This window comes from Brugia malayi, assembly GCF_000002995.4.
Source record: "Brugia malayi strain FR3 genome assembly, contig: Bm_v4_Chr3_scaffold_001, whole genome shotgun sequence".
In the NCBI taxonomy this organism is placed as follows: Eukaryota; Metazoa; Nematoda; class Chromadorea; order Rhabditida; family Onchocercidae; genus Brugia; species Brugia malayi.
Genome location: NW_025062477.1, coordinates 2,966,590 through 2,990,500, shown reverse-complemented (window position 1 = coordinate 2,990,500; position 23,911 = coordinate 2,966,590). Strand labels below are relative to the sequence as shown.

Here is a 23,911-nt window from a genome sequence, read left to right as displayed (position 1 = left end):
AGAAGTACTGACATCAAATATTTCTTATAAAATACTGTTAAAATACACCTTTAGGCAATGATATGTTTGATCATTTCGATTATTATATACCATATTGATTGTTCTCATTCTGTCTGTTAAAGAAAGTTGAAAATTTTTGAAATTGCAATAAAAGAAGAAGTCTAATTTTATTTCTTACTATAATAAAACATGCAAAGACATTGAAATATTTCAACGTTTGCGGAATGATCGAACCGGATTATTTTGTACGTTGCGTAATTGCTAGAAGTTTTGGTAAATGAAGAACTGAAAGGTGTAAAATGTCTACTAAATTCACATATTTGTTTTGGTTCAGAGATATTACTACTTTTCAAAATTTGCTATTTTAAATCCTCTTTTAAACTTTAAAAAAATCTTAGCTTTCAAAATTTAAATAAATGGATAAAACTAATAATTCTCGAGATTTCTCCTTTGAGTGAAGTGAAGACGAGGAAAACTAATTCGAGAATGATTTAGTGACTGATCATGAATGAGTCATTATTATTTGATTGATTTAATCATTCTGTTTCTCGTTTTCCAGCGATAATATTACGAGTTTGATAGCTTTCAACATTAGCTTTAAAGGTTAATAAAATTTCTATCAGGAAAGATACTGAATTGAAATCGAGTTGAAATCGAAAATTCCGCATCTTTTAGAGTTTTAAATTATGCTGGAAAAAAAGCAAAGACAAAAATCATTGAAAGAACTAATTTACCTTCTTTTGTTGCATATCATCCATCTCTCTCTCTCCCTCCCTGTCTCCCTTTCTCTCTCTGTCATTCAATAATCTCTCAGTAACAATTGAATTTATATCATTTAAATCATAAACAATGAAAATGTTCAAAAATTTGAGTTTATAGAATCCAAAATTTTTCCATTCCTTAATTTCTGATAAAAAATATTCGATGATATAATTTTGAAATGATATAATGCCTTATCATTGTTACTTTTCCTGCAGTAGCTGAAATTGAAATAAATATTAAAAATAATTTTAGCTAAATTTTCTTATGTAAACAAATTTTGTTGATATTATTGCAATATTTTATTTCATTCATTTACAATTAATGACAAAATAATAAGAAAAAAGAAGTTAAAAAACATTAATTTGATATGTGGAAAATTTTAGCTGAGAGTAAATTTGAATTTAAATAATTTGCAAAATGTGAATGATTGAAAAAACTAAATTCAAATATAGTTCTGCAGATAGTTTCATAATACAATGGGAAATTAATTAGTTTAGAAATTGATATATTTTTATGAATCAATAAAATATCTTTTTTTAAAAGTTTTAATTGCTGAACCTTTTGTTTACTTTTGTTGTTTACTCTCTATTTTTGATAGATGACAATCTCATACACATATGAATATATCAATTTGTAAACTACCCGAATAAATGGCACTGCAAATATTTTTTGTATATGTATATTTATACAAATTAAAGCTATTAAATGGCTAACAAAGTTTCAAATTTTAAAATTCATCTTTAAATTTCTGAACCTCTATTTTCTTTAATTTATCATACTTTCAAAAAAAAAAAAAAAAAAAAAAAAGAAAATTGACAAATTTTTAGAAAGATATTAATACAATTTAAAAATCATTCATTAATTTTTATAATAAACAACAATTTTGAGAATTATTTTTACATAATCAATTAAATGTACGAATGAAGTAAAAACCAATTTTTATACAAAATGTACAAAAATTATTTAAAATTCAAAAAAAAAAAAAAAAAAATAAACATTCTTAAATCTTTTAAACATTTTTGCATTATTCATTAAAAAATATCTGTAATAATACAAAAAAAATTTAAGTTGTTAATTTTTTATTAAATAAAATATTTTAATAAATTTTAAAGTCAATTTTATATTATTGATTAAATTTTAATATTTATTATATTATAAATAAAAATTTTAATATTAAGTTGGATTAAATGCATGTAATGTTGTAATTGTTGAAATGTGCGCTTTACGTTTGTAATTTTTCTTTCGTTGCCAACAAATATAAGCAGTAATTAAGATTATATTAAAACCAATGCAAAACACTGAAGCAACAATGATAAGACCAATTGCCCAGATTGGAGTTAACTTACCCGTGAATATGTTAGCTTTCAATAATGGTATATCTGTTGCTTCGATATTATCAGCAGTGAAATTCTGAAAATAAAATTTATTTCGTTGTTTATTTATATTGTTTACTTCCTGAAATACTCATTCAAAATGCTTCCATTTAAATTAGCATACTGATAAATTATACTAAAGTTAATTCGTTTCAGCTAAATTTATTTGTTCATTTGAATGCTTATTTGCACAACAACTTATTGCTTTATTGTTTGCATTTGAATTGATGAAATTTTACGATAAATGCTATATTATATGATAGAAATTGAATTTTCTTTTTCATCAATGATTTCTAATGTAAAGCATTTTAAATTACATAGATAATTAGGAAGAAATAAATCTAATAAAAAAAAAAAATTTGCATAAAATGGTAACAACTATTTTGATGATTTGAAAATTTTCCAATTTTAAATTTAAAAAATCAATGAACATAGAAACTTTATCAAACTGTACTAACACATCAAAATCAGATGTATCAGAAAAAAAATTTTTTTAATACTATTTGTTGTATTTCTTTTTTTATCAATTAATTGATATAATTTAAAATATTTGATAGATATCTTGAAATCTTTCAATGATTTCTTAATTTATCTTTTTTTTTTTTAAATTAATGAAAGATAAATATTTTTGTCTTCCATTAATTTATAATTTGCCATAATATTGCAAACTATTACAATTTATCTTTCAAATTAATCATGAATATTTTAGTTTACCTTAGCAAGGTAAGCATAAAAGGTAAACAAGAAACGAAGTTAAAAGAAGCTCAATTCATTTTAGTAAAATTTCATAGTATTTCTGCAAATAATGGAGTATTTCGTTAATTGATGAAAACTTTATAAAGATCCATTAAGGATGGATGCATGACATCTCCTCTTATTATTCTTTGCTTCATCTTTCCGTAAATATCAAAGGTTCTTTCCAGTCAATCACCTCTTAAAATCAACTAAATTTAATTGCATCTATCTATCTCTTAGACTATTGCAACAATAATTACTACTACTACTACTACTACTACCACTACTTCAGGTTAATTCTACCGCCTTTTATTAGGGGATAATTACAGGTGTAATTTTATGCAAATTTATGCCACTCAATATAAATAATATATTAATACTTTCACGTCAAGCAAATGATCTTCTGCTTTTCCTTTTTTTATCTAACCATTTAAGATGTTCGATGATATATGCATAATTACAATAATCATTATAGTGATATAGACCACGATTACGATAATAGTAATAATAATAATGATGATGATAGTGACAAAGATATAATAATAATATTCAGAATTTGCATTCGTTCGTAATTTTTAAAACTAACAAAAAGTTTAATGTAAATTATTTTGCTTTTATACATATGCAATTAAAATTAGCAAACTATTAATAAAAAGTGCTACAAATGAATAAGCAAAGAAATTGCACAAATAATAAATTAAACTTTTTTCAAATTATGAATTATTAACTTACCTGTATAGCACGGGTAATCTTAACTGAAACACCTTCGGATAGCTCAGCACTAGCGATGTCAAATTGACATTCGCTATAACATTTAATTAATAAACAATTTTCTTGCGCCATTTTCTTCTCAACAACTCCAATAAATGTTACTCCTTGACAGTCTGAAATAATTAAAATGTTTTTGTTTTCAACTCAATAATAAATGAAAATAATTAAATTCTTATTAATTATTTTTGAAATTAATTAAGTTTTTATATTTTTGAATAAAACAATAAATGAAATTTAGTTAATTCATTTCGTTTTTTTTTTTTTTTTTTACAATGGTAAAGATTATTTCAAGATTTTTGTTATATAGAATGTGATATACCCTCTCGTGTAAGTGATATGTTATCAAATATGATAATTTTGTTATCAATCAGTCAACTGCTTAATCATTTTTATTTCAGTGATAGTATACATTAACAGTAGCTAGAAATATTTTCAATTGTGGTTCAATTTGTGTTAAATGGGTCAAAAAAAAAAAAAAAAAACAAATGAAATGGAAATTATGAAACAAATAATGAAATTATTCTTAAAATAATACTTACTAAACTAATACTAAACAATTATTATTATCGCATCCATCAGATGATTTTCTCAAAAATCAAAAATTAAATTAGAATTTATATTTTTTAACGATGATCTGGTATACACTGAACTTTAACCTATATCAGTTTCACTAACTATTATTGAAATAAATTCGAACTGCTTTATTAGATATTTTATTCTAATGCATGTTTACAACTCTTTTTTATTTTATCTAAATTAGTTGTATCAGAAAAAAAATACAATTTTTTTTTTAAATTAATTCATGCATTAATAATCATTGTGAACGGATATCATCCATTGGAATTTTTCAATTCTATTTATAATAAATAATTAAAAATAAACGTGTTTTTAATTATTAGACGAGATTTTTGCTTCTGGTAATACTATTATTATAATCGTTATTATTATTGTTATTGTCAGCATTATTATTATTATTGTTGACATAATTATTATTGTTAACGTTATTATTATTATTGATAATAACATTATTATTATTGTTAACATTATTATTATTATTATTATGATCATTATCATTATCACTATTGTTATTATCATCATTAATATTATTAATTATTGTTAATTAATATCATGCTACTGTTTCGTCCCTCCTATACATAACTGATTAATAGTAATTATTTGTTTTTACCAGAATTTTGTTTATTTATATTTTTCATCTCAAAAAATGCGAATTTTTCAACTTATTTGTTAAAACGTTTGCTTCTTTTGATTAGACAAAGGAAAATATGCGCATGTGAACAAATGAATTTTTTCCGCTCCGCAAAGTTGCTTCTTCATTTTTGCTCATCTTATTTTACATATAAACGTAATTAGGATTCATTCGAAACAGGTTGAAACTGGAAGAAGATGAAATAAAATTTAAAAAATTAAAAAAAAAAGCGAAAAAGAATGAAAGAAAAAAGCAAAGAAAAGAATAATAAAATTTTATAAAATTAAAATTACCATTCTTTTCTCTATTTTTGAATTCTTTATTTATTTGTTTACTATGATAAAAGCAAAAAACAAAGAAGAAGAAAAAAAAAAAGCTTCAATTTGAAAATTAAACATTACGAGAAAATTGATTAAAAGAAGAAGTGGACAGGGAGTGGACAGGAAGTGAACAACATCACAGACACTTAATGAATAATTCTTAAATCGAAATTTATATTGCAAATCTGATTTATAAATTTTCATCAAATATTCAAGAAAATGTATTTGTATACAAAAAAGAAATGAATGAGTACATAAGATTTAAAAAAAAAAAACAATTGGAATTGAGTTAAATAGAAAATGGAATTAATGAACAATTAGTTAAATAAATTAAAAATTAGAATTAAGATTTTTTCAGCTTTTTGTTTCAAAAATTAATCCATTTCATTTGAAAAACAAAAAACACTTTCTTATAACTTTGACAAAAGTATGATTAGAGTTTAACTGTAGGTAAAATACTTTATAAATAAGTTAAATCTAAATTACAACAATCAACGATTATGCAAATGAAATATTTTAAGTTTTAATACTTTTGTGAAATTCCGTAAATGAATAAAGGATATGATATAACTATTTATTTCAACTTTTTTCAAAAAACAAAAGCAAATTAAAAAATAGAAATGAAATTATCACATTTGTTAAGTAAAGAATTATTTGAAGCAAAAGTAATAGTTGGAATTATTTAAATTTTTTTATTTGTTTACTTATTCAAATATTTCAATAAATTAATTCGTTCGATTTTTCCTAAAACAAAATTAATTGATTACCTTTATCTTGTACTATAATATTTTCACAACACTTATCACACTTTTATCGTTTAATCATTAATCTTTTGTATGAGTAAGTCAAGGTCAGATGAGTTAAGGATGATAAGATGGTGATAAAGATTGGAAGTGTTTGATAATGAGATAAGATATGATCAAATATACATTTTTCATTTTCAGTTGTTGATTAAAAATAATTTAATATCAATGCATATTATCGCTTCAATATTTCGATGATTTCGAGCTTGAATAATGATGAACTGATTTCTCGAGAATGCTTATTGCAACTTTCAAATAATTAATTCAAAAAGCTTCATTGAATAAATAAGCAATTAATTAATTCAAATAAATAAGCAATTAATTAATTTAAAGAAGTTTCAAGGATAATTGTTAGGTGGGAAAAAAAAAAACTTTTTTACAATTTATTTTACTTAATTTTTTCAAACAAGTTTAAACATTCAATATGAGAACGAATTGAATTGTTGTGAAGAAGCTAAAATATTATTAACAATTGCTTATTCCTAGAAATTATATTAAATTAAAAACTGAATTAAGTTAAATTAAATTGAATCAAATTAAATTAAATTAAATTAAATTTAAAATGTTACAATTTTTATTATGGTAATAAAACATTTTAATCAAAAAATATGCGAAATTATACTGTTATATATAACTTTTCAATTATTTCTTTTTCGTTTGTCAAATTACTTTTAAAACTAACATTTCTACTTTTTTTCTTTTTTGTATTGTTGAATTTTATAAAAGAACTATTAACCTAAAAGTAATTCAGAATGTTCGATAATTTAAGAAAAAAAAAAAAAAAAAATCTTTTATTATTCTTTTTCTTTCATTTATAATTTATTTATAAAATTTTCTTTAAATCTCGAGAAAACGAGAAGATTTCATCGTCGTACATTTCATTAATTTCATTCATTTTTAATCGTTTCTTCATTTTTGTTTATTTTATTTAAAATCAATGAATGTTTTTATCGTTTAAAAAATTTTCAGTGTAATAAATTTTTTGCTTGAAATAATTTATAAATGAAGTGGAAATCATTTTATTGATATATTATTGATTTTGATGAGAAGTAATAAAGTTAATATATCAAATTTTTTTTTTTTTTTTTTGTGCTCACAAATAAAAGTTAAATGTGACAAATAATTAAATTTTATGAAAAATAAAATTAAATGGAAAAGAAATATGATAAGATTTTTTTCACCAAATGAAATAATTCTATTCTCTAAAATTCTCTGAAAATAATAATAATAATATCAAATTTGTTATCATAGTAAATCATAGTGTTTTTATCTTATAGACTAACAAATTTGAACTAAAATACTTAGTAATCGAAAAAAAAAACTCAATAACTTATAAATGTTTTCATATTCAGAAGTATAAGATTAGATAATGAATATTATAGTGAGCAAAATATTAATTAAAAATGTTAAAATAGCTAATTTACCTTTTTATTTTAATTGTATTTTTGATATTTGTACGTAAAGAAGTAAATTAAATTTTTCTCTTAACTGCGTAAATATGTTTTAAATTTGTGAATTTCTGATTAATTGAAATATAAAGCTAAAAAATAATTTGCATAATATTTATATTTAAAGTATTTTAATTAAATGAAATTAATCTTTCATTCAAGCATATTCTTTCGTTAAATTGAAATATGAGAAAAATAAAAAAGAAAACAACAAATTTAAAAGTTTTTCTCATTTACCTCATAAATAGCTCATAAATATTTGAATGCTTTTTCAAATACTTTCAAAAATTTAATATAAAAATGATTTAAAAAGATAATACTTTAATGGAAAAACTTAATCAATCAACAATATTTTTTATGAAAAATAAAAAAAAACAAAATTAAAAAAGCGACGGAGGACTGAAATGAAGAAATTGAAATTAGCATCACCTCTCTTACAAATGTTCATTTTGATTTTTTTCTTTTTTGAAATTTAAAATTTCTGAATGAAGTATTCTTCTGAAGTGAATACTGTTCACACAAATAAGTTTAGTATTTATGAAGTTTTTTCTTTTTAAAAATAATTTTTTCAATACTGAAAGTTTGAATGTGAATGATGATATAATACAAATTAGATTTCTTATTATAAATAATTTGTGAAAAAAAGAAAATTGCTATTAACCTGAAATTAATTTAAGTTGCATAACAAATTTACCTGCTAAACTGCAACAAATATGAAGACATTGTTTTAAATCTTCTGTTGTCCTACTGACAAGTACCACAGCATTCTCAAGTGACCATTTCCGCCGATAAACTGTCAAATTACCGCAAAAAACATCGCTTCCACAAGAAAATCGTAAACACATAAGTAAGCTTAGCAGTAATAAGTAAAAGTATTGCAAGAAAATATTGCTTCTCCTCGTTGATAATATCATAATCGTAATAAATAACCAAAAATTAAAATAAACAAATAAATAATAGCAGAATTAGTTTGGAGTATTTTCAGTTAAATTATCCTTCTTTTAATTAATTCTATTAATTAACAAATTATTTGGTTATAAGAATTAATAGAATTTGTTAAATTTCAGAAAATTTCATTAACAAAAGTGAATTCAAATATGCCAAAGTAATCTTCCTGAAACAATTGAATTTAAATTGAATAATAAGCAATTACAAATTTATAAAAAAAAAAGACGGATGCTAAATGATTTGTTTAGTTGTATTTTCTTATCAATCAAAAATGAAAGATCATTGTTATTACTGTTGTTTGATCAGTACTACTTGAGTTAATAGGTCAATAAATCATTTTAAAGTGATAAAATTTTTAGGAGAAATTTGAAAAGTGACAGTGAATAATTTGAAATGGTCATTTTTCTTCTTTTTTTTTTGAATACTACTATTAAAGAAAATGATAATCTATAGATGAGGTTAAGATGAATGAACCTTTTGTCACCAACATTCAATCATCACTAACTCATCCCAACCACCTACTCCACCCATCCATCCATTTTTGGTGACTGTCAAACAGGATTAACCGGTAACAGATAATCGGTATGTCTCTGTTCTCTATTCATTTCACTCAATATTTTCATGTTCTGTTTGTTCATCTATCTTAACAGATAAGATGTACCGTATTTCTAATTAAAACGGAACGAAATCAATACGATATACAAACAATGTAGCAAATATTGCTGCTAACCAAGAAAGGTCTTTTTAGCTTACACTCTGTAAATAATACAAAATTAACTTTCTCTCTCTCTCCCTCTCTTTCTTTCTCTTCTTTTTCCCTCTCTCTCTCTCTCTCTCTTTTTATAATAGATATAAAGTAAACTTTTAGTTTTATCTTATAATGTACACAAATACATATGACACTAAAGCACGAATTTATACTAACCAAAAGACAATTTGACCACCATTTTTTTTTGCTTCTGAATTTAATTTATAGATTTCTACAAAAGAAAAATTACATCTTTTTTTTTTTTTTTTTCAAAGTAATTTAAAGTAATTACTTTTTTTTCAAGTAATTTAAGTACTAATTTATAATTTAATGATTTAATTGATTATTATCACTTTATTGATACTAAAAAATTGCATTTGACGATAGATAATGTCTGAAGATAGCACTGATTGATTAATTAATTGTAAATTTTGAAAAAACTTCGAAATTTTTTTCTTTTTTTTTCAAAAATATTTGTACATATTTAGAATTCAAAAACATAGAATTTATTTTTATTTTTATTTACTGCAAAGAATTTTTCTATTTTGATTATTTCGAATCATAGCATAGCTTACAGTATGAAAAAAAAAAAATGTTTAAATTAATTAATTTAAGCATTACTGAATTATTTAAAATATATCTTAGACAAAATTACAAAGTATTATTAGTATGGGAAATAATCCGGTAAACCTGTTTCCGGATGGAATTTAGTATCATTTACAGAATTGATATCATTTCAGTGGCTCACATTATTTGCAATTCATAGATTTTTGTGTGTCAAGAAATTTCACTATGAATTAACTCAAATTAGTGCTTCTTAAATATTACCCATAGGAATTTTACGGGCAATAAAAAGAATTATAAAAAATTAATGAAATGAAATTAAATGAAGTAAATTAATTGAAAACAAGTACCAAGTAATTTTCGTTTTTTTTTTTTATGACCTAAAAAATTTCATTTTTTTTTAATTTTTTTCCTTTTGTTTTTACTTTATAAAATTGAATAAATTTTCCTTCTGAAATGGATGGAAAAAATAAAATAAACTTCAAAAAATTTTACACTTTCAAGTGTTTTTATTTCTGAAAAAACTAATTAAATTGCAATTGATTTTTTTCAAAAAAAGAAAAAAATTTTTTTTTTTTTTTTAAAATTATTAAATATAAAAATTAAATGAAGAAAGTTTTGATTAATTCAAATTAATTTTCACTGATATATAACAGAAATGTGAATGAATAGATGCATCAATTTTATATTATTTAATTTGATAAAATTAATAGCAATCGAAATTCACTTCACGACATCATCTTTCATGAAGCCATTTGAACCCCGGGCGGTATTATCCTATTTTTCCGTTCTTGACAAATGCAATCATTTAGGTCTCTCTTCAATGATTTCTTGTTGTCAACATTAATGTTACATTCGTTTATGAGAATTCTTTGTACTAATTCAATGAAAATTATCAAAACAAAATGTCACAAAATACTCAAAATGGAACAATTAAATAATCAAATACTCAAAATGCATTAATAATGAAAGAATAATTTGCATTTTGCATTTTACTTCTTTGACAATTCTATAAGTTTTAAATTAAACTTTTTTTTTTCTTAGCACATTTAGTTTTTTAGTTTTTTATAAATATATTTAAGTACATTTTAGTATTATTTGATTTGATAATATCAAATGATTGATATAAAATTTGAACAGTTTGATTTGCATAATTATACATTTTAAATTGTTAAATATTAGTAATAAAATATTGAAAGGATATTTTGAGTTATTGTTGAAAATATTTGCTTAATTTTTAAAATAATTTTATAACAAAAAATTTATACACAAATAGACATTTTGATAAAAAATGATGGTCATTAGAAATTAAACCATTAGACATCAATTTTAAAAGAGAGAGAAAAAAAAAAGCTATTAAAAAAATAATTGCTTGTACTTCAGATAATTAATTAACTGTGAACAAATTTAAAGATAGTATAAAAAAACAAGCGGGATTATTTCTAAAATTTTAAATATTTTACTCAATAACTGAATAATCACTTAATAGTTTTACTCAACAACTGAATAATTACTTAATAATTAAATATATACGAATAGATATTCAGATTTATAATTAAACTTACATGTAAATTAATTAACATAAATTTTAACTCTGCAAATTAAATTCGATTAAATTTCAGGTTATTAATTCAGATTTTTGCAATTTGTATAGCCATTTAATTAACTGATATTTCTTTTACAATGAATAAATATAAGCAAACATTTGCGGCTAACAAATTTGCAACAATTTCAAAAACATATCAAAAAAAATTGCGAGTAAATTTGAAAATTAACAAAAATCAAAATGCTAAATGCAAGCTAATTCTTTTTGAGATTTCATTAAAAATTAAAATTCATTTCTTTTTTTTTTGGAAAATTTATTAGTTCATAATTAAAGTTATTAAAATTAATTAATAAGTTGTAAATTTCTCGATAATTATTTAACTATTAAAATGATTACCAAAAATATAATACTGAAAATTGATTGATAAACAAATAAAACTCAAAAAAAAAAAAGAAAAAAAAAAATTAATTCTTTGTTTGATCATAAAAAGCTTCCGTTAATTAATAAATATTTGTTTAGAACAATTATACATTTATATCGAAATAATTTTGCTAATTATTACTTTAGCTTATTTAATAATTTAAAAAATTAGAATTTTGAAATCATTTGAAAAGTGTCACATAAAAATATGTATAAAAAATAATAATTAAGTAAACAAATTACAGGCAATTGTAAACAAAAATCCATGCAAATATATTTAGGAAAATTTTTTCGCTTTCTTTTTTTATTTTTTTTTTGTCACATTTTAGTGACTTAAAATAGCTACCTTGAAAAATGCTTTAAAAATCATTTAAAAGTAATAGAAAAGAAACGAAAGAAGGGAGAGAGAGAGAGAGATAGAGAGGGAGAGAGGGAGGGAGATGGAAGGAAAAGTGATGAACGATTTCAAATTTTCATTTAAATATTGCTTGATTAAATTACAAAATTTACCTTTTAATTAATTTGTCAATTCAATTATTTCAACTCTAAATGTATTAGTACCATAATTTTACTATAAAATAGAAAAAATTGCATTTTATAGCAATTTTAATAAATTAATTGTAAATTTTAAAAAATTTAAATCTAAATTTTTCCTTTTTTTTTTTTTTTTCGTTTTCTCATTTAAAAAAAAAAATAATTAGGTTAGAAAGAAATAAGAAATAAATATTAGTATGGAAAAAAGATGGAAAATTAATTTGTTGCTATTTTGCTTTCTTTCATTTTTCTTCTAAAAAAAAAAAAAAAGAAATCGGCCACCTGCTGATATCACAGTATTTCGATGCATTTTCAAATATCGCAAAATAAAAAAAAAAAAAAAAAACATCTTTTTGACTAATTCAAATTTGCTCCAATTTTTTTTTTCTTATTTCAATTCATTTTATTCTATGTAACAAAAAAAAGAAAATTTAAATTATTGAAGAACAAAGTAAATTAAATGATACCTAAAAATATTGCTAAATTCACTTGCAATTAATTTATTATATTTCAAAACAAAAAATTTAAAAATTTTTACTTACAAGAAAAAAATGCATTAAAAATAATATAAGAATTATTAAATTAAAAACTTAAATTACTTAATTATGCATAATTACTTAGAACTGCAAAAGTTTTATTTTTTTCGAAAAATTTAAAGTAAAAAATAATTGAATTTATAATTTATGAAAGTTAGTATGAATATGATTTAAAAAAAAAGATTAGAAATTATCAAATTTTAATTAGAAGTATTCAATAATGAATTAATTACTCATTGAATTAATTACATGAATTAATTAATGATCACAGAATATTACAATCTTCATTATCAATACACAATACAATTAAGCTATAATTATTAAATTTGTAATAATTTAAATTATTAATCACAAATTACTGTTATCATTACTTATTAATTACTATTACTATTACTTCTAATACTAATATTAATCTAATATTAATTAATTTTATTATATTATTTAATCTGAATAATTCATTTATATATTTAAAATTTAATTTGCACTATATCAAATTGTCTAAAAATAATAAATAATTTTAACGAAAAAAAAAAAAAAAAGGAAAAATTATTCAAACTATTTGCAACATCATTCAATGAATTATATTATTTTTATAATTTTACATATATCTAGAAAAAGAGAGAGAGAGGGAGAGAGGGAGGGAGAGAGAGAGGGAGAAAAAAAAACAATAATTTTCTTAGATCTTTTATTCAAGCTATAACCGGAAGTATGCAAAAATCTAACTCAATATTGAGAATACTCTCTCTCCTCTCTTTCTCTCTCTCTCTTTTTTAAAAAATAAAAAGAGAAAGTAACTATTTTTTGAAGTATCTAAATCTGAAGACAACATTATTTCAAGGTTATTAATGTTTTTTTTTTTTTTTTTTTCCTCTTCTTTTCTTTTCTTTTTTCATCAATATTCTATCATTTATAAGTTGAAAATTCTTCTTCTTATTATTATTCTTATATTTTATAAATTTTTTTTTTTTAAATAAAAATTATTATATTTTATATAGGAAAACAAACTTGCAATAATAATAATAAATGCATTTAACATGCATTGCACTAACTAAATTAGAAATATTTAATTAGTACCATTTAAACTTCAATGAATTTATAAAAATGAAAGTAAACGATAAAAAAATATTATTATTTAAATTTTTGGAAAAAAAAATTTTTTTAAACTTTTTTTTTTCATTTATAAATAAAAAAAAGAAGCAAAAAATATAAAAATATGCATTATCATTCAATTTTAAATTATTAAATTTAGCAAAAAGAATTTTACTTTTAAAATTTATTCAACTACTAAATAATTTTTTTTAATTTAAGAAAATTATACTTAATTTACCAAATTTTTTGAAATAAACTTTTGTTAAGGATTACTGTTTTTGTTCTTCATTTTATTTTAATAGTTCGTTTTAATACTTCAATCTTTGCATAATTTTTGAACTTTGTGAAATAATTTTTGCATTCACATTTAAACTGACAAATACTTATTCAAATGCATTTATTCGAGAAAACATTCTCATAAGTACTTAATGAGTATAAAATAGTTTCAATTTTTCTACAATTAAAAGAAGACATTTTGCAAATTTTGTTATATTTTAAAGGCTAAAGTTTTTTTTTTTATAGTTTAAAAAAAAAGTTACTTCAGAAAAAAAAAACTACAAACTTTGAATTCTAATACAAAAACTTAGAAGTGATATGCCAGCGGGGAAAATTTTCACATTCACAAATTTATCGCAATTAAAATTTTTTTTTTTATTTAAAATTAACAATGCAGAAAAATGTGAGAGAAAAAAATAAATAAATGATTAAAATGTAGGCTAATCTGATAATTGCTCTCGAAAAGAATATCTGAAAATAAAATTTATGTAAAATAAATGCTGAATATTTGACAAGTACAAAGGGAGGATTTAAATAATGAATTTATAATCGATGACTTTTCATTTTTTTTTTTTTTCTTTTTTTTTTAAAAAAAAAGAAAACATTCGAAAAAAACGAAGAAATTCATAGAATAATTATAAAATAATTTTTTCAGAAAAAAAAAAAAAAAAAAGGAGAAAGAATGTTTAGTTTAATTGAATTTAGTGATAATTGAAAATGATTTTAACATTCAAATCAATAAACATAAATAGTTTACTAAAAGAAAAAGCTAATAGTAAAATTTTCAAATGTAATTTGATTGTTTAAGAGAATAAAAATTTCCTTACTGTGACATCAAATTAAGCAAGAATTAAGGCTTCAAAATCAAATATTATTTATTATTACTCGTTTACTTAAAATAAAGTAAATTAATAAAGTATATAAATATATGTTATAGAGAAGCGAGAAAAGCATTTTAAAAATGTAATTTATTTCAATTTAGAAATATGTTTATAAATGAACTCTAAAATGAATTTAATTAAGCATTTGATAATGAATATATTAGCCACACACTGCAATATGTGTCATTTGCGGAAGTTATGTGACATTCACTTAAGATTTCTTGGTGACATTAAGTAAGTTTCAAAATATTAAGAATGGTATTACTTTAGATTTGACAATTCTAATTTAATAAATTTATTCCTTATGTGAATTAATCATTATTTGAATGATTTCAATAAGAAATAATTTTTTTTTTTTTTCTAAACAAATAATAATTTCAAAAGAAAAAAGAAAAATAAAATAAATGACTCAAAAAAAAAAAAAAAAAAAATGGTAATTTATTTTTATACTATTAATAATAAAAATGATAGCAAAAGTTATCAATCAATTTGGATTAATTTCTTTCTTAAATAAAATATAATATTATTTCTTAAATTCTTTATTCTTTTCAATATTCTAATTAAATTAATTAAAATTATTGAAAAAAAAAAGAAGTTAAACTTAACATAATTAAATGTAAGAAAATAAAATAAAAGAAAATTAATTCAAACAAAAAGAAATTGAAATTTCTATTCGCTATTTGTAAAATTAACAATGAAATAATTCAATAAAAATGCATTTGGCTAAATTTTTACATTCATTAAAATATGCAATAAAAATAATCGATAAAAATATTTCAATAATTATTTTATGAGAAATTAAAATATCTATCAAAGCATATGAGACAGGTATGGCTGATTTTACCTGAAGCAAAAACTAATATTAAGCTTTTAACATCCATTCTGTTGCCATGGCTTTAGCCAATTTACATTTGCTATTGCAATTAGAACGAGTGCAAAAATTATTTTATTTTTATCCCTCTCTCCCTCCCTCTCTCTCTCTCCCTCTCTCTCCCTCTCTCTCTCTGTGTGTGTAATAAATTAGAAATCGAAGAATAGAGATTAATATGAATGAAATTTAGTTCTATTTCTTTATTTTTTCTTCTCTTTTAATACTAAAATAATAAATTCTTATTATTTTTAAGTTTATTTTTAATTTAAAAGTGTTTGTTTGTTTGTTTGTTTGTTTTGGTAACAAACATTTATCAAATTTATTAAAATCTATCAAAATTTTAAGAGAAATTTATGATTAATACTTTGTTATTAACAAAAAAAAAAAAGAAAAAATAATAAAGAAAAAAGTAGCAAAAAAAAAGAATGAAATATTATAAGAAATAATGTAACATATAATAATAATAATAATAATAATAATAATAATAATAATGTATATTTAAGAACCAGTTTATCGTTTCACTTTTTTTATTTTTTTCTAATTTATTAATTTAAATTTTTTGATCATTGTAAAAAAAAAAAAAAAGAGTAACAATGAAACAAATTAGTCAATCATTTTAATATGATGCCGCATTTGATAGTTATTTTAATGAGTTAACAGATTTTCAATTGCATTTAACTTTGCATCATAATTTTAAACGCTTCAACAGTTTTGTAAATTTTATTGAAATTTCTTTTTGATTAAAGGTAACAAATTTTCAAGGTCAAAAATTTGAATGAAAAGCTCGAAAATGTAATAATTCTAATTTTTTCTAAGATTATAACTTGAAGAATTTTTTGGCTTACTATTTTTTACATTAGGAAAGTCAGTGTTAAATTTTTTTTTTTTTTTTTTGAAATTGATATCAGTGTTAAAAAAATCTTTCTATCAGCAAAAAAAATTTTTAACTCTTGCAATTAATTCTAATTCTTCTGAAATTTTCAAATTAAATTACTTAATTGCAATTCACGTACGCTTCAGATACGCTTCAAAGAAAGCAATACGCTGCGTGTTATTCAACATATGCAACTTTTAAAATAATAAAATTTCAAGATACTTCAAAATTTTTATTTATCATTGCAATGAGTGTTACTAAATTTTCCAGAGATATTCATACTTTGATATTTACAATAAAGTTTGTTTATTGTGAATTTAAATTTGGAATTGAATTAATTTAATTTAGAATTTAATTAAAACACAGTAATTATCAATAGACAATAGTGTTGCCTAGATGAAATTATCTGATTTAAACTTTAAAATTAACAATTTCAAATTCTTTTTATTAAAACCAGAAAAGTAATACTAATTAATATCAAAAGTTTAGGAGGAATGATAATATTATATTCTACGTTAATTAATTATTTTTTATTCAAAATATGTATTGAATTATTGAATTGCCCTCAAAAACAGTAATAATAATACCATTCTGAATAAACAATTAAAAAAATATTATCTTTCATCAGAAACTTACCGCCCATATGCTTTATGCATAAAATAGTAATTATTGGCGGAATCTTTGAAGTATCTTTCAATTATGAAAAAAAAAAAAATATTCAAATTTTATAAAAATCACAAATGGATAAATGCTTTCGCCAGAAATTTCCTTCAAAGCAATGATCTATTCTTTCTTTTTTTTTGGCTCTTTTTTAAATTATTTCTAGAAATTTCTAAATTTAAAAAAAAAGAAAAAACAGAAATAAATAATAAACATTTTGTCGTTTTATCAATTATAATTAATTTGTTGATGAAATTTTTCTTTTTTGTAGTAAAAATACACAATGCAATAAAATTAACAAATTGAAATTTCAATAATTTTTTTTTTCTTCTTTCTTCGTCTTTTGTAATTTATTTCATTTGAATTATAGTATTTGAGAATGAATGAAATTTGCATAAAGTATTAATTTCAAAGATTAAAAAAGAATAAAAAATTTTTGATGTAGAATGAAATGAAATGAAGAATGAAAGAAAACATTGAAAATAAATGCCTGAGTTCTTGCAATAGTAATTAAATAATACGTAAACAGCACTAATTATTATTAATTAGAATATTTTATATTCAAAAGAAAAAAAAAAATTAAATACAAAAAAAGTGAATGAAAATGCAAGAGAAAAAGAGAAAAAGAGGAAGTAATTATTACAACTTAATTAATAAATACAAAGTAAGCATTTCATAAAATCCTGAGTTTTTAGCAAAAAAGAAAAAAAAAAAGAAACAATAAATTTCAGTTTAGTATTATACAAATGGATTATAATAATTATTGGAAATGGAAATAATTATTGGAAATGCATTTGCTAATACAATTTAATTACATGCAACTATTTTGTTTTGTTTTGTTTTACTTTTTATCGTTTTCGTTTCATTTTTAAATAAATTCTGCTAACAGATTTGCATAATTATTTAATTGAAATTATTAACTGAAAGATAAATTAGTCTAATTAATAATACTAATTAAAATGATAGTTTATAGTGAAATAATGAATAAGAAAGACCCGGAATAAAGAATTTATGCTTGAGCATAACAAAAGGAAAAAAAAAAAAACAATCAATTTTTTTTTTTACAAATATTATGTTTTACAAGTAATTCATGAATTATTAAATTTTTATGCTTTAAAATATTCAAACATTATTTGCTTTTTTTTTTTTTAAAAAAAAAATTTTCCATTTCATTTTAATCAATTGACTAAATTTTTATTTTGCTTTTTTTTTTGACATTTTATGATTTACATTTTTAATTTATACGCTTGAATACTGTTAAGAAATAAAAAATGAAATTAGCAAAATTTACTCTTTAAATTTATCATTTTTTGATTGATAAATCTAATGGTTCAGTTTGAGGATAGGATTGAATAAAGTTATTTAAATCTTTTTGATTACAAGCATTATTGATCACTAAGATATCACGAGAGTTGATGAAATTAGTCGATAGCCAAATAGGTAAGGCCCAAACTGGTGCAGGCGCAATTGGTTTGACAAATTGCGCTGTTGAACTTAATAGGCTAGCCGATTGATAATCATCACAAAAACGAGCCCTTTCTTGAGCTTTTAGAAGTGATGAAACTTTAAAATACTTTGAACGACGACCGTAACGTGAATCTAAAATAAAAAGAAAGAAACGAAATTGAAATTGAATTTATTAATACTTTATTGGATGAAAAATTTTTCATAGTATAACAAAAAAATTTTTTAATTTTGAAATTTATTGCTTTTTACTTATAAAACAAATAACTAACTTTAATCATTTAATTGATTGATTAATTAATTAATCATTAAAATTATCAAATTTAACATACTTTGTGGTGCCATTCCAACTTCAATACATTTATTAAAACGACAAAGTTTACATGATGTTCGATTTCGTCCCTTAAAAAAAAAAAAAGAAAAATGATAACTAATTTAATAGGAAATGAAAATTTACTTAAAATTTTCAAAAATATTTTTATATGCGACAAAAAAAAAAAAAAGTTGGAAAAAAAAAAAAAGAAAGAGAACGATACAACATTTTTTGTATTTTATTTCTTGATTTATAATTTATTTATTTATTTATTTATTTTAAATTTATTAACAATTTAAAAAGCAAAATAAGCAAAATGAATTGAATTTCTTAGGTGGTAAAAAATGGTAAAAATAATTGCCTTTTCACCTGTACATTGCATTTTCCACCATTTTTGCAGAATAATTTCATTTTTGTACTTAACATTTTGCTATCATTACTTCCATCAATGGTTGTTCCTTTTGATGGCTTACAAGTTCGTCCAAAAAATGACTGCAAAAAAAATACAAAAAAAAAAAAAAAATAAACAAAAAACAAAAAACAAAAACAAAAGAGAAAAAAACTTTATGTACAAATATGAAATAAATTCAACATATTTAAAAAAAGCAAAAAAAAAAAAAAAAGTGAAATAAATGATTGTATTAAAAGTGATGACATTGACATTTAATATTAAAAATATATAAAATTATTTTTTAATTAGATAATTAAAAAAGAATTATATGAAAGAATGAGGAAATTTAATTGTTAAAGAAAAAGTAATAATAATAATAATGAAAAAATTTTATTCAATAATTAAATAAATTGGTTTTTTCCTTTCCTTTCTTTTCCTCTTTCCTCTTTCTTTCGTTTTTTTTTTTTTTTTTTTATGTTTCATTACTGTATGAATTTACTGATTTGTTTTCTGGAAATTTTTAAAACCGGTAATTAATGTTTTCCTTTTTTTTCTATTTTGTATTGCACTAAAGTTGTTCTCTCTCTCTTTTTCTTTTTTTTTTCTAATTTTTTTACTTGAACCAATTAAGATATTTTATCATATTCTTTTTATCTTACTGTACTTTTACTTTTAGAGTACTTATTTTCTAGGTAAAAATGACTTCTTGTTATTTTACTTTTTTTCTTTCTCTCTCTCTCTCTCTCTTCATTTTTCATCGAGAAAAAAAAAAAAGAAAATGAAAACATTTTTCAATATTTGCTAAATGAAGCGAAAAATTTTTCACAATTTTATTTTATTTCATTTCGTTGAGAAACAATTGAAAATGAACGATGTGAATAAGTCAATGAATGCAACATTAAATTTAATTAACTCTTTCAAATAATTTAATAGTTCATTTTTGCAATTTAAAAATTATGTTTTCATTTTTTTTTTTTTTTTTTTTTTTTTGCTTATTGAAAATTTATTACTTTTTTTCTTTTTATTTTACTTAAATTTTATTAATGGAAAAGAAAGAAATGTTATTGCTTATAATTATTAGTCAATTTTATGTCATAGCAAATTGATTGATGGATAATCAATATTAATAGTTATAGCATAAAAAAAAAAAAAAAAAAATGACATAAATTGAAACATTTTACAGACACAGTTTTGCTCACCTTGCAACCCTCACAGGTAAATGCTCCAAAATGATAACCTCTAGCAAGTTCATTGCATACCTGACACAAAAATGTTACCTGAAAATTTTGTTACAAAATAATTTTGAATGAAATAACTTTTTTCTATCTTAAAAAAAAAAGAGAAAAATTACTACAAAAAAAAATTTCTAATTAATTATTAATATGCTTATCTATGATAAATCATTATAATTTTGCTAATTAATCTATCTAAATAGAAATAAATTGTTAAATATTGTGAAATTTTACTAGCTAATATATTTATTAATTATTTTATCGTTTACAGTAATCTTTTTTTGTTCATCATTAATCATTTGAACTTTTGAAATTTCTCTTTTTTTTTTTTTTTGTTTATTTTTTCAATTTATAAAATTTCTTTTTGAAATTTAATTTAGAAAAAAAGAAAGCAAAATGATACCTGAGTGGCAGTAAAACGATTATTGCTGCTATTACCGGTTCTGTTGCTGATCATTTCATGCATTGCACTTATTTGCCGTTGAAATATTTCGCTTTCCTTACAATGTTTTAAAAAAAAAAGAAAAGAAAAAGAAAAAGAAAATTGGAGAAAAGTTGGACAGTTGCTGACACAATTTTTTTGTTTTTTTTTTGTTTTATTTTATGATTTGAAGAAAATGCGCAAAAATTCGTTGACAAAATTCAATGAACCAATATATGAATGCTATACCATAGCATATTGTGCTTATTGATCATTCCATAACATTTAGCATAATGCGTCAAATATTTCCTAAATTATAATTAATTAATAATTATGCAAATTTTTTTTTCTCTTTTTTTTTTTCATTTTAAAATTCATAATTAAAAAAATTTTTCAATACATTTGTTTTTTTTTTTCTTGATGCAAATAATAATATATTTTTAATAATATTATTTGTAAGTTTTTTTGTTTTCTAAAAAAAAAATCAAAAATCAAAATATTTTTGAAAGAAAATAATTTATTACAAATTGTTTAATATAAAAATTTTTGAAAATATTAATTGTAATAATAAATTATTACAATTATACTTAGTAAATTTTACGTAAGTGTCAAAATTTTTAAATGTAAACACATTAAAATATGCATGAATGAATGGAAGAAATTTTTATTGAATCTGTTGGCAATTTAACACTGATAATTGATAAGCTTTAATTTTTTTTTTTCCTTTTAACCCAATCAACTATACGTGTATATCTCTTTACTCTACGTGATGAACGTGTACACATGTACGCACTTCAACATGCTTGTATTGCATTTGAGTATGCATACGTGTATGTATGCGTGGACTTGCGTTTAATATGGATGTGTACACGTGTATGTATGTATGTTTGTGTATGCATGTGGATGTGTGTACATACGTGTGTGTGTGTGTGTGTGTGTGTATGCGTCTGTCCGTCTATCTATACGTGAATAAGTGTATGTGAGAGTATATTTGTTGAAAAAAAAAAAAAAAAACGTGAAAAAATTGTTGCTTAATGATTGAGCAATGATCGGTGAGAAGTAAAATGAAATACGTTTAACATTACAGTTTTGTTCATTGTGTTCCATAATAATTTGAAAAAAAAAAAAAAAAAGAAAGAAAATTAAAAAATTAAAAAAAAAAAATTTAGATACTTTAAACTTTTCAATCAAATAGAATTGGTCTTCTAACCTCCAATTCTCATTTCTAATTTTCTTTCCGTTTTTTTTTTTCTCTCTTTCTCTCTCCCTTTCCCTCTCTCTCTCTCTCTCTCTCTCTCTCACTTAAAATAGCACAATGTGAATATTTTTCATCATTAAATAATAAGAAAATTTTACTTCAAATAACAAATTCCTATCAATTTATTATCATTTGCACTGAATTAAATTAATGTCTAATAAATGCAAAATGAATTATTATGCTAAATTGTAATTTCAATTTTAAAATTTTCGAAAAAAAAAAAAATTAGCAAATTTACTTCACAAATAAGCAATAACTTATATATTTGAATAATTTTATGAATTTATTTAGTATCATTATTAAAAATTTTTTTCAATACATTAAATAAATGAATTTCACTCTTTTTTTTTGTTTAAAAATTTTCATATCAGTAAAATTTCATGTAATATATCATATCATATCATATAGCTTTGAATTATTGATGACAATTTTTTAAGAAATTGTCACAAAAGTTAGCTTAAGATTAAAAATTATGATTCATTGTAGTAATCTGTTTGGGAAAAATTTTTTTTTTTGTAAGTAGTATTTTATAATTTTAGTATTTACTTAAATTTTTTGCTTCATAGATGAATCACAATTCTATTTTTATTATTGTCATACTAAAACTTTGCAAATGTCTTTTTTTTTTCCTTTAACTTTTACAGATAAATTAGAAGAAGAAACAAAAAAGAAATTTAAAATTTAATTTTAAGAATAATTCTTATATTATCACAATAATAGATAAAAGCATTGTTAATTAGTATAATTATTAAAGTATTTTAAATCATTTATTGTCATCGATGCCTCATTTAATGTTGGGTTATATGGATTTAATCATTTAAATTTCAAAAGATTGGTTTAATCGGTGCAATTCTTAAATAATTCAAAATGGAAGTTAGTTTAGTTGTTTAAATTAGAATTGAAATTGATTGAGAAAAAAAAAAAATGAGTTAATTGAAAAATATTTAAATATTTCACATTTAACTAATAATAGATAACGAAAAGTGCAACAACGAAAAAACAAACAAAGCAAAATAAAACAAACAAAGTATGAATATTTGATTTAAAAACATTTAAAAGAAAGAAGAAATTGTAAAAAAAATAAATAAAAAAAGAAAGAAAGAATGAAATAATAGAATGAAAATTTAAAAATGATAAAAAAAAGAGGGCAGTATTAGCTTAAATTTTTAAACCGATTATTTAGAAAGAGGTTAGTAATGAATCGGAGAAAGTGGAATAGGGTAGAAAATGGGACAGTTGAAAGTTTTGATGACGAAGAAAGGAATAGTTTAAACTTTTATCAATGCTCCTCCCAATATTGCCATTGATAAATGTAACTAATCATTTGGCATTCACAAAATTCATATCAGCACATCAACTGTAATACAAATTGATACCGTAATCAGCAAATTAAATTATCATTTTTACTTCTATTCTAATCAATTTTTGTTTTTCCACAAATTTATTATAAATACTGCAAAGTATTT

The 23,911-nt window shown here is 21.0% G+C and overlaps 2 protein-coding genes across 3 annotated transcripts; both read right to left on the bottom strand.

Annotated features, from left to right (window-relative positions):
* Window positions 1-1,935: 1,935 nt before the first annotated feature.
* Bm6627 (Uncharacterized protein) lies at window positions 1,936-8,264 on the bottom strand (the record flags this gene model as incomplete). The annotated part of the gene is made up of 3 exons (XM_043079836.1): window positions 1,936-2,172; window positions 3,603-3,754; window positions 8,114-8,264. The coding sequence occupies 3 exons, from the start codon at window positions 8,262-8,264 to the stop codon at window positions 1,936-1,938; spliced, it is 540 nt and encodes a 179-aa protein (XP_042935770.1).
* Window positions 8,265-18,669: 10,405 nt separating this feature from the next.
* Window positions 18,670-21,439, bottom strand: Bm822 (Uncharacterized protein; the record flags this gene model as incomplete). 2 transcript variants are annotated; one of them, XM_043079834.1, is made up of 6 exons in its annotated part: window positions 18,670-18,965; window positions 19,163-19,232; window positions 19,513-19,635; window positions 20,734-20,811; window positions 21,170-21,265; window positions 21,437-21,439. In XM_043079834.1, 6 exons carry the CDS (start codon window positions 21,437-21,439, stop codon window positions 18,670-18,672), a joined length of 666 nt encoding a protein of 221 aa, XP_042935768.1. The 2 variants fall into 2 exon arrangements, with proteins under 2 accessions (XP_042935768.1, XP_042935769.1); XM_043079835.1 differs by lacking the exons at window positions 20,734-20,811; window positions 21,170-21,265; window positions 21,437-21,439 and having other exon boundaries at window positions 19,513-19,569.
* Window positions 21,440-23,911: the final 2,472 nt, after the last annotated feature.